This window comes from Silurus meridionalis, chromosome 26 (genome assembly GCF_014805685.1).
Source record: "Silurus meridionalis isolate SWU-2019-XX chromosome 26, ASM1480568v1, whole genome shotgun sequence".
NCBI classification, from domain to species: Eukaryota; Metazoa; Chordata; class Actinopteri; order Siluriformes; family Siluridae; genus Silurus; species Silurus meridionalis.
This window is the reverse complement of record NC_060909.1, coordinates 6,973,792-6,985,936: the sequence shown is the minus strand read 5'-3', so window position 1 is coordinate 6,985,936 and position 12,145 is coordinate 6,973,792. Positions and strand designations below refer to the sequence as shown.

Below are 12,145 nucleotides of genomic sequence, written 5' to 3'. Positions count from 1 at the left end.
GTGTATTAAAAGGTAAATCAGGTTTCCTCACCAAAATAAGCACACATACACAAGTACACATTATAAAATAACAAAATAAGGTTGACATTGTTGATACATTGTACCATTCAAGGCTACTAGAGACATTATATTTCATAGATCTATGTGACTGAAAACACCTGTAACAGCATCCTTTGGAGATGGAAACCTTTTCATACATTTAAATGGATACAAAATAATCCCATTGAATATTACTGCATAAAAATCTAAAACCCTTTTTTTCCATAAACCGGGTTATATTTGCCTGTTTATAGTGTTAAGCCTAATGAGAGTGTGAAATAATTGATGAAGGTGGAGTAGAAAGCGACGAAGGCGTAGCAGTGGGGGGAATCGTGCAGGGCATTATTGGGTTTTAATAACCACAGTAAATTCATTTTGGAGCATTTCCATCTAACAGAAGAGAGCTTGAGGAGATGGATTACATGGCTTGCTCTCAGACCCCTGCCCCTGGTCCCAGTGGAGCTTGGATGCTAGCACGTCACTCCTCCTATCCTCTTCTCTCTTTTCCTCCCCTCGCCACCATTCTCTTTCTCTACTCCTCAGATCAAGGGGATATTTATGAGTTGACTAGGGTTTTCCCTAGTCCCTATGCCGCTCCTGTCATCAAAGAGTGATTTCCAGTCACTACATCTCCTATGCCTGTCCCTAAGGGATGGCTGGAACACCTGCCCCCCACCAGCAGTGACATCGTCATGCGTATGATGCTGAGCATATGCGTGAGCACGTGCACATATGCACAATCATTAAATTCTCATTACAGCCAAACCTATAAACCACCAATTATCCAAACATTCGATTTAGGCGTAATAAGAAAACCTACAAAATACATATATTTTCATATATTTTAAATAGTTTCTACTTTTTATTTATCTACCTTTTTTGTTTTATTTTTATCCTTAATTCTATTCCTTTTTAAGCTTAAATGCTGGACAGGCGTACAAAGTATTTCACTGCATGCCGTACTCTGTATGTATGTGTATGTGACAAATTAAATTTGATTTGATTTGATTTGAAAATGTGGATTCTGCTCTCATTGCGTTGTATTTTGCACAGACTCTAATTGTGTTTTGGACAGGATTCAGGTGCAAAAGGAAGCGACCCATGACGTTCCGGCTGGCCGAGTGTGAGCTAACATGCTTTACAGGGGGAGTGACGCTCGTTGTGCCTGTCAAATTAACAAAAGTAATGGAGCTGAGCTGCGACAGCACGAGCTGCAATCTTACCACAGTAGCCACACTTCCTGTTCAGATGGAAAATTATAGCAGATAGAATATGTGAGATACTGTTGGTTGCTTGTAAATAAAATAAGAAGCGCTCTCTAAAATCAAAATATATGTCAAGAATTCAGATTTGTAACACTAAAAAATGCAGTACATTTTAGCTATACATACAATGACACTACTCAGTGTAGCATTCTCTGAAGAAGTAAACTCAGGTTCATTATGTCATCACATTCAATTGATGACTTGTCAGTTAAGCTCAATCAAGTGCGAATGTCTTTCTGCAGCTCTTGTAAATCAATCAACTTGTGGAAGGTTATCCAATTAGTGACTCACTCACACAATGTAATAAAGTGAATGGGTATAATTGGACATCGGCTAGCACATCACCATTGATGTCAGAGTGGTCTGACATTGGTGGGCTCAGTGAAGGTCTTTGGACATGATGAGACTACCACTTCTTCTCATATATCCTGCAGTTTCTTGCCAGTGTAAAATGAAAACATGACCCCTTCTATAAAATCTGTCTTATCTAGCCTCCTATTACTTGTATATCAGACAGAGAAAATTAGTTGACAAAAGATAACAGTCTGTTCTGCTTATCAGATTTAACTGATAAGCCATGTTTAGAATTTCAGAATTAGAAGACTTTTGGGGATCACTTATTGGCTTACTTTCCTAATCAGCCTGCAGAGAGCCAAAACAGGGTTCTGATAAAAGGAGTGTCTATGCATACCCTCCAAATAGCTTTCTGAGGGCAAATCCTTCTTGCTGTTGCCATTAATATGTTAGAGGGGTCAGTATGGGTGTAGCGCTCCAGGGACTAAGCTATTGATTTCACCACAGATGAGTTCAGAAGTTGCTATTTATACACAATAGCTTATCAATAGCATACATGTATACGACCATTGATGTTTTTATTAGTGAGCTATTGAGTCAACGTAGCATGTTCCATTTGTTTCCTCTGGACTATTTTCCACGTTCTCAAAAATGCCAGTAGATAAAAAATGCCACCCTGAACTGCACCTAGGTGGGAAGGTGTGTACTGGACAATATTTGATGGACTGGAGTACCATTCAGGAAGTGTCCTCAGGATACTCTGTGGCCATAACCAGGACAAATTGGTTACTGATGATAGATGAATAAGTGAATGATCAAATGTGTAATGTATAGAGTTTTGTACCTGTAGAATGAAGAACCATTGGAAATTAGAAGCAGACACTGATATAAAATTTTGTAATAGTTTTATATAAAAAAGGATATATAGAGCATTTCATTTTGACATCAACAAACCTCTCGATTTACAAGTAACACAGCAAAAGAAGCCACACTTTACTCTGAGGCACAAAACAGAAATATGGTACCATAATGTTTTTGCTAATAACTGTAATATTTGTGCATTTCTGAATACCTTTACAAACAACCCATTTTGTTGTTGAATATTGCAGCAGTATTGGGTTTTACAAGAGGAAGTAGGATAAGAGGAGAAAATCTCAAGCCACTGACAACACAGACCAAAAAAACAAAAGGGAAGTCAAGTAAAGACAAAAGGGACTGGGGAAGGGGGGGAGGAAGGGAGGGAGGAAAACATCTGACAGCAACATACTTGCAAAAATGCAACCACTGGCAACCACACAGGACAACTACAGAGGTGTGTACACCCACAGGACTGAGAACCGCAGTGAGAGTGTCACTCAGGAACTCTATGCAGGTGGCACGTAAGAATCATTCTCTTCTGGTGAGTGGGTCCAACACAAACACTCCTTATTAAAAAGTCAAAGAGTTTTGCACTGGACTCCTGCTAAATCTATTTATATTGTTTTATACATGTTTTAACAATAAGTTTATATTTGATCTTTTTAAATTGTCATCACAAAAAAAAAAAAAGTCACTACAATTAAATGTGCTAATGTTTTACATACATTTTTTTCTTTTTTGTTCATACTGGATAAACATTAACTGTTACCATGGATTTATTGCTTTGTACATTGAATATGTTTAGAACCTACTCTAGGCTGAAGTAGCCTGTTTATAAAGTAGGTAGCTGTTTTTTAATCTTTATTATAATAGGATTTCCCCCTCCCTTATATCTGACCCCGCTAAAACCCGACTCTACACATTACCTTTGGTTAACTGTGCAAAGAAATCAACCCATTAGTAACTTAACGGAAAAACAGGGAATTGGATTTGAAAGAATTACAGCTAAAAACAATGTTCTCATCCATGCATCTACAATTCACAGACATCAAGATGGCATGGTGTTAAGACTAGGATTCCAATAAACAGTAGGGACTCAAGGATTGGGTCTTGGACACTCTTTCACAATGGTTGTATTATTATTCATCACTAATCTGAGTATCCCCATTGTATGGAAGTCAACAATCTGAGAGCATAACACAAGACTGCAGCATGTGCAAAATCATAGCATCCCCTTCAATTAATTGGGGTACAGTGTGATGCTATACACTATACACCATTGTGCGAGGATGCTTTTAGGAAAATGAGTCATTTTCTTAATATGTGACCTAATAAACATAAATGGACATATCTTGTTTACAATTGTCTAAATGAGTTAACCTATAATTATGTAATAAAAGCATGACTAATCGTGCTCATGTGCTCTTCTGGCAGTGAATGGCTGTGCTATCACTGGACATCAAACTAGCTAATGGATAAAGGCTTAGTAGGCTTTATAAGGTGTGGCCAACTACATCATCCTAGAGACCTCACACTTTTTTTTTTTCTGTTTTACAGTTACAGTTTTGCTTCTGCTTTACAAACCTCTGTAATACACACAGAAAGTCCTGAATGCTTCACAAAATTTTTTTAGCCTGAAAACATCTGGAAAAAAATTGTTCCAAACCAGGCAAAGACACCATGATTTTTTTTCCTTTCATTCTTTGTTTTTTTTTGTTTTGTTTTTTTAACGCTGTGCTCATAAATACAGTGTCAAAGACCCAAATCCCCTTAAGTCTCCTAGAAAAAACTCCATCTACAATGAAAGAGTAACACATCATGGAAAAAACAGGCTCGTGGATTTGTGCAGTGACAAAGTATGATTCTTGAAGTGCAATCAGCAAAAGAAACAGAGAAAACCAGTGTATTTGTTCAGGTTACAGGGTTTTCTGTCGCTGGTTTGGCTCTATGTGCATTTCTTATTCGAGCCATTATGAGGTGTGGTGGTTCTCAACACCTGCAACTAAACTAATCCGATAGAATGTTGAGGTGCAAATATTATTTTCACAACATTACACAAGATTGCGCTTGAAATATATTCACTCGTTTTTCTTTTTTTTTTTTTACATAGACAATTTACAGTTACAATCTGCCAATTTTGATATGTATTACATCTTTCTATAATTTTATTTAAGTATATGTATTTCATCTATTTTAACAGTTTAAATTATTATATATTAGATTTTTTTCCTTTGTGCAAACATACAACAATGTATATTATTTTACATCTTTATAATTAAATTTGCACTTTTTTTTTTATAACTCACAATCACTACAAAATACGTCTACCATGTAAATGTGTGCATGTGATTGTGTTTATGTGCTTTGTCTGTGTGGCTGTGTGTGTTGTCTAGGAGTACTCCCTGGCCTGTCTGTATCCATACCCTCCCTCTTCTGCTCCCTCTTGTACATATTCTTCTCTTTTCTCCCATCCATCAGGCCATCCTCCATTCATTTGTGAGGTGGCTCCGTAGCTTTTAGCTGGGGCTCCCAGAGCTCCGTAGTTTTGTGTGATGTCTCCGGTTTCCTCAGCTAGCTCATCCTCATCAATTATGCCACATTTCTCTTCACTTGTCTGCTCTGGATCAGCCCATGGCTGTTTCTCACCCGATGCAAAGAGGCCGTAGAAGATCACACCGCCGTAATGTACCATTGAGGCAATGAGAAACACGTATTGCCACTCTTCTCTGGTCTAAAGAGAAGAAATGAGGCTGATTTTACTTAATTTAAACAGGGTCCATGCATTTCAACCAATAATTGTCTAGAGATTATGAATGATGTAAAAGTAACTGGAAGGAGTTGCAAATCTGGCAAATACACTGCATGTGTCTATGCATACAAACATGTTTTATTGCCTCCTTAAGATTTTGCTCTCCTAAATCAAAAACCCTGAATAACCTGCAAGATTTATTATAATTAATATATTATCTTTGATGATGCCCAGGTTTTATATTGTAATGTTATTCTGTTTGACTCTGTCTTTCATTAACATATTTATCAACATTTCAATCACATGTACTTTTACATCACAATTTTCACAATTTTATTTGACTATCTGCTAATAGTGGCACCAGTGGGGTTCAGTTTTATCTCTTAAAATGATCCTGCATTGCTATAGTCCTTGAGTCTGTCAAGCTCTTCAATCTACTTATCTGTACACTCTGTGCAAACAAATCAGCAAAACAGTTATTCTATTACCACCATCAACACCACGGTGCTTATCTTCCCGTTGACCAGTAACTACCTGAGTGTCATTCAGAACAACTGTGCTGTATAGCTAGACATTTTGGACACTAGCTGGTATACTGTAGCTGGTCCCCTTCACTACTTATTCGATAAACTTTTTATTATATGATTCATTGGAAAACAAGCATTGTTCATTTTTAGGCACTAACAGCAACCCTGACAGTTTTCATCAGAATATTTGTATTTTTTTCCTCCTCCCATTAAATACCATTGTAACTCCTCTAACAATAACAATTTTGTCAGCACAGCACACAACCACTAAACATTTCACAAATCTTTCAATACAATCAAATTAAAACATATCTGGGTGAAGTTTTCCCTTTATCAATAAAATAAAACACATTATAAACCTACACAACAATGTGTACATTATACATGTGCAAAAACAATGTAAGAAACTACTGGTCACAGAGCAAAAATCACATATTTTAGCCCCATTGATTTTTTTAAAGGTGTTCCTACCTTATGTTTGGTCATAGCACCAACAATCAGTGGGCACACCATTCCAGACAGGGTCCCCACTCCGTTTGAGATGCCCATTAGAATACTGGCATAACGTGGAGCAATGTCTAAGTGATTGACATTGAAGCCTAAAGAAAAGGTAAAACAAACCTTTGCAATTAAGTAAGATTAGGACTTGATTTATGATTGTCCTATTGTTTAAAAGCATTTTTTAATTGTATTCATGTTTGTATCCTCTTTCTCTCAGTGGCATTATTTCAATGTCTTTTTTAATATCCTTCTTGTAATTTACACATCAATGTTGCACTAACTGCATCAGATTATGTAGAAATGCATAACCACAGTGAGTGCTGTAGTTTCAGCATTGAGAAATGGTACAGTATGCTACCAGTATGAAGCAAAACATGACAGCCAATTGTGGCCAGTGAGATGTCTAGAGTTTATACAGTAGCACATTAATATAAATAATATAAGTAGATATTAGATAATAATTACTGTACAGATGTCTAATAGCCAGTCTAATTTATTGGTCTATTTTCTGCCTAGTAGATTTCTGCCATATACCAGGGAACACTGCTGGGTCACTCTCCTCTGTTCATTTCATTTTCCAACACAGTGAATTATTAATTTCAAGGCACAGGGAAAAACTAATTAGAGAAGGACTGAAAGGTTACGACAAGTTATTAATGTCATTCTGTGCTAAATTCACTGTGCTGAAGTAAAAGAAAGTGCATAGTGCATCAATATACTGCATTTCTTCCCTCATCCACTGTGGATTTTTCAGTATCTCTGACATTCTGCTAAAAAAATTTGACTAAAAATAGATTGTGCAGCCATCTTGTGGAGCAGAGGAGCTCCCCCACCTCCCGCTCAGTGGGTTGTGTCTGCCTGTGCAGGCAGTAAGCCAGCTCTCGGGGGAAAGAGAGGATGAATTATTTAAAGGGCGCAGTCGAAATACACTCTCGTCTCCAGCTGCAAAGAATTGACCAAGAACACTGAGAGAACACTGTACTGAAATGAAGCCCTAAATATTGAATTAGCCTTAAAATTTTTGTGTTTGTTTAGCTGTGAATCAAAATTTCTCTGAGAACCAACTTGAGGAAACTAATTTTATTTCCATATAAGCTTACTGTAAATACTTTGCATAAAATCAATGTGGTGTTCTGTCTATTCAACACCACACAGAAATTGTAAAGTGTACAAAATCTAACTTCTTTCTACAGAGATTTCAGCTTCCTTTTTTTTGTCAAACAAAGTCTTATTAAAAATAAAATCAATAAATTATGTATCATTAATAACAATTAATAATTAATAATAATTTGCATAAATTAGGACTAACATTAATAGTAATAACTAACATAACTTAAATAATCTCGGAAATTGACTCACCTGATATAGCAAATCCACTGAAGCCCACAGCTAGTACTAGGAATGAGATGGCCATGCCTTTACTGTGAGAGTAGCCTACTATTAGCAGCAAAGTAGCTTCCATACCAAAGCCTAAAAACAGAATAATTCTTTTTTTAATAATAGCAATAAGGGTAGCTTGAATAACATAAATGGTCAAATGTTCTGTAGTGTAGTGTTAGTGTTAGTGCAAGTGTAGCGTAGCAAGTGTAGTGATGATACAAACCTCCACAATTCATGATCTTTCTGACATTGGTGGTAGACATGAGGTTCTTGCTGCGCAGGTAATCCGCTAGCTGCCCTCCTATGGGCACGATAATAGTCATCACTAGATGAGGAAGGGCTGACAGCATGCCAACCTGAAAAATTAACCATTTTCTTCTAAATAAACTTTTAAGGGAAGTAAAATTTATTTTGCAAGAACAATCTAGATATTATTGAAATGTATTTTAATCTATATATCGTATCTTTTTATCTTTTTTAACATGCATGGGAATGAATAAATAAATAGATTTATTGTAAACAAATTTTAATAATTTTTTGTTTCAGATTTTTAATTTGACCTACTACATAATGTAAACGTACTTGTTGTAATGTCAAAATAACTGTAATATAAATATAATATTATATATAATATAACAAAAAATATCAGTCAATGAGCTAAAATGTCTTTATCAAACATTAAAAATGGGTAAACTATTTTTCTTGGATATCCAATCTGAGTTCAATTAAAACACAAATGAAGTATTACAATTTAAAACCAATGTTGTAATCTGCAATGCATCACCACCATCATATCAACAAGAGATCAGTGTAATGACATTAATTACTGTTCACGCTTTAGGTGGATTCTTTTGGGGGGGGACAAAGCAAAGATAAATAAATGAGATGCAAATGCTGTCTTTGGTGACAAAGCACTAATGAATAATTCATTAAACCAGCTTGCACCTTCGGGAATGTTGAAGGTCACAGCTTTGTTAACTAATTTTGACCACAAACACTTGAGTATAAAAGAATCTAGTTGAAGGTTCCTCATCCTGTAAATACACACAAAAATATAAAAACATCAGCAGCTCTTACTTTACTGATCTCAAAGCCAAATACTTCTTCAAAATACGCCGGTTGGCTGATGAGCAGCAGGTAGAAGGTCCAGCTTCTGCAGAAGTTGGCCACAATAATTGCATAGACAGGCATTGAGGTGAAGAATTTCCTCCATGGTGTCTTAAATTTCTGAAATTAGAAATGTTGCACAGTGATGAAAGATTGATTAAACATTGGACATATTTCTACCTCTAGAAATTTTAATGATATTTACTTCATTTTAAACCTATATCCTGCATTCACTGCTAAAAACAATTTACAATGGACCTTTGCTAAGACATAGTCAATATTTGTTTGTCTCTTGACCTTCTACCCTGTGGGAGAGGGTGACATTAAGAAAGAGTCTATGGTAGTTTAAACTTCATTTTAAAATTTATTAGATGTGTATTCGGGACATATTAAAGAGTGCATCATTGGCTTGTATGATTGTTTATGGCCAAACCATGTGTCAAAGTCAAAATATTAGTAAAATTTATTAAACTACTAAATTACAACTATACTGAAATAGATAAAGATTTTAACTTAAAACTGAGTGTCATTTAAGTTTCAATTTCCTTTAGTACAATTCAAACCCTTGAGGTTTAAAGTAAGCTTAGGGAACACATTCTCATGATGATGAGTAAATGGGATTCCAAGTGTTGTAAAGGACAGAGACGCAGGGGATGAAACATCAAAATCACTAATGACTGAAGGATTTACTCTCTGATATTCTTTACAAACATTGGTTTGTGGAAAGCATGAACTTTTTTAAGGCTTAAATCACTTTGGCTCCATGTCAATTTAAAAAGCAGGTTAAAAAGCACCAGAGCTTTCTTTTTTGGGATTAAAAATATACTTTGTTAAACAAGATTAATCACCATTCTATCAGTTCTGCTGTTGAGGAAATATATAAACAATTACATTTTTTTTTTAGCATTTTAAAAAACATGATGTATAGTATCAATTAATCATCATAATGTCCCTCACCTCAGAAGGTCCTAGCAGCTTGGCACTCTCTCCAATGCTTTCCTCAATGTAGCAACGTTCCTCATCTGTAATTGTAGGATGCTCAGCAGGACTCTCATAGGACACCAAGATCCAGAACATGTACCACACAAGGCCAAAACTCCCTGAAGCAAAAGGCATGAGGAAAACAAAAGAGAGAACCAATATCAGTTATTAATTATTGTTATGCTTTCTGAAAGGTTGAATGAGTTCTTATGATTGGCACATTGAGTGTCAGCATGAGGACAGACCCATGGTAACACTGGAGAAAAAATCAATACAGTGTTAAATAATAATCCATACTATGGTTGCAGCTCAGCAAACCTCTGACTTTACATAGACAGACACAATATTCAATTTACTTAAAGTCTATGCATATATAAGTAAACTTAATTTTCATGTATATATATATATATATATATATATATATATATATATATATATATATATATATATATATATATATATACAGACAATGAAAAATCATCTTTTGTGAAATCATTAAACTTACCATAAACATAGAAGACAGAGGACCAGCCAGTATACTGCACCAGGATCCCAGCCAGAGGCATGGCTACAACTGCACCAGCATAGGATCCTATGTGAAGAATGGGGTGTCAAACACATAGGTGTAAAACATAGCTGGGATAAAAATAGTCCCCTATATACAATGGCTTTGTATAAATGAAAAATGGGTTTGATTTCAGTAAAACCAGTTCCCACTGAGCTTCTCCTAAGCTGCACTGAGCATGGTAACATGATCAGAAAAGGAGCATTCTTCTGTGGTGTTGGTCCAGGTTTGGCATAGGCAGAAGACAGACCTACTTCCTCACTTTTATAATCATATGGCTTTCCTATTAGTTTCAATGTAATTATTGAATAATATATCTTGAGATGAATAACTGAATATTACATGATAATATGAATATAACTATAATCAGGTTTCAATGGTGTGTACAACAAAAGCATTATTATGCATGGTAGATATGTACTGTTTTTCTTTTTTTAATAAATTTGTTAAAATGTAAGTAAATGACTTCATTCGTCTTCAGTATCTTTTTCAGGAAATCAACAGGACTACACCTTGATTGGGTGCGAGTCAATTGCATTGCACCATGCACAAACATGCACTCACAATTTTATTATAGCATCTATAAGCATGTTTTACTAAGGTCAGAGGAAACCAATGAGAACCCAAAGGAAACACACTTCATATAATCAAAGTCCCTGAAGCTGTCAAACTGCAATGCAATGCACAGCACCACTGTGCCATCCATTAATGATTTAATTTAAGTAGCACTTAATATGAAACTATTTAAATGCATTTGCATTTCTAGTTCATGGTTCTATATACATCTTTCAAAAAGGGCAAGAAAGGATGCCCCAGAAGGACAAACTACTAAAGCATGCTAAATCAAACATTCACCTAATATTCATCATGACAGCTGATAGCAAAGAAATAGAAGCATTCTTAAAACTTAATTTGTCTCCACTTTTAAGAGAATGACATATGAGGAACAGAGATTCTATAAGAAGCTATTGTAAATGTGAGCTATGATAAACACTGATTGTTAGGAAATCTAACCTATTTAATCAAATTAATTACAACAAGCAAAAATAGTACATTTGTTATTGCTCACATGAATTTGTTTTTGCTTACCACAAAAGGAGGTGGTGGCCAAGCGACTCCTCTCCAGAGGTGGGGCCCATTTACTCCAAATCCCATGGCATGCTGGGTATGTCACTCCCTATCACAAAATCATATTATACTAATTATACTAATTATATCAATTTAAAGGTGTCCATTGTTTCAAAGTAAAACTAAATCTTTCACATCACACCATAGTTGTTTAAAAATGATTGTATTTGAAAGTAATCTTAACAAAACTTACACCAAAAGCATCAGCATTTATACTGGAACCAGCAATAGTAAAATATTCATTATCACTCTTCTGTCAGTTCTGTATTATTGTTATCTTCTGGTCCTTATATGAATATTAGTTTTACCATGTATTAACATGCTTTATAACTATGGCTAATATATTTCATTATTTTAAATATCAGACAGAAGGCAGCCCAGTACATGAATTAAAGTCATGGTATGAACGAACTGCAACTAAAAGAAGCACTGAGATCAGTAAGATCTCTAAGATCAATACACACTATTGACAGACTTTAACTAATTGCTATCAGGTTTTAATATCCCTCAGTTTTAAGAACTCCGTAGAAGCACTACATTTTTCTACCAAAAGCATTGCGTTAAATTTATAAGTTGCAACAGTATATAGAGTTAGCTCCAGAATTATTGAAATCCTTCATTATAGCAAAAATAAGAAAGTAAATAACTCATGCACTTTTCATTGTTACCATACAGGAACACTTACTTTTGTTTTTGTTTTCTGTAAATGATTGTTTCCACTGCAGCTGCACAGTGTTTAATATTTTTGAAG

General features: G+C 35.2%; 1 protein-coding gene across 1 annotated transcript in view; it reads right to left on the bottom strand.

Annotated features, from left to right (window-relative positions):
• Positions 1-2,486: 2,486 nt before the first annotated feature.
• slc17a6b (solute carrier family 17 member 6b) overlaps positions 2,487-12,145 on the bottom strand; it is a 14,569-nt gene continuing 4,910 nt past the window's right edge. The window contains exons 5-12 of the mRNA XM_046841061.1: positions 11,356-11,443; positions 10,207-10,293; positions 9,678-9,820; positions 8,691-8,840; positions 7,837-7,969; positions 7,593-7,703; positions 6,204-6,331; positions 2,487-5,187 (exon numbers count right to left, since the gene is read on the bottom strand). Of these exons, the coding sequence (XP_046697017.1) occupies positions 4,846-5,187; positions 6,204-6,331; positions 7,593-7,703; positions 7,837-7,969; positions 8,691-8,840; positions 9,678-9,820; positions 10,207-10,293; positions 11,356-11,443 (1,182 nt within the window). The 3' untranslated portion in view covers positions 2,487-4,845. The remainder of the gene's footprint in view (positions 5,188-6,203; positions 6,332-7,592; positions 7,704-7,836; positions 7,970-8,690; positions 8,841-9,677; positions 9,821-10,206; positions 10,294-11,355; positions 11,444-12,145) is intronic.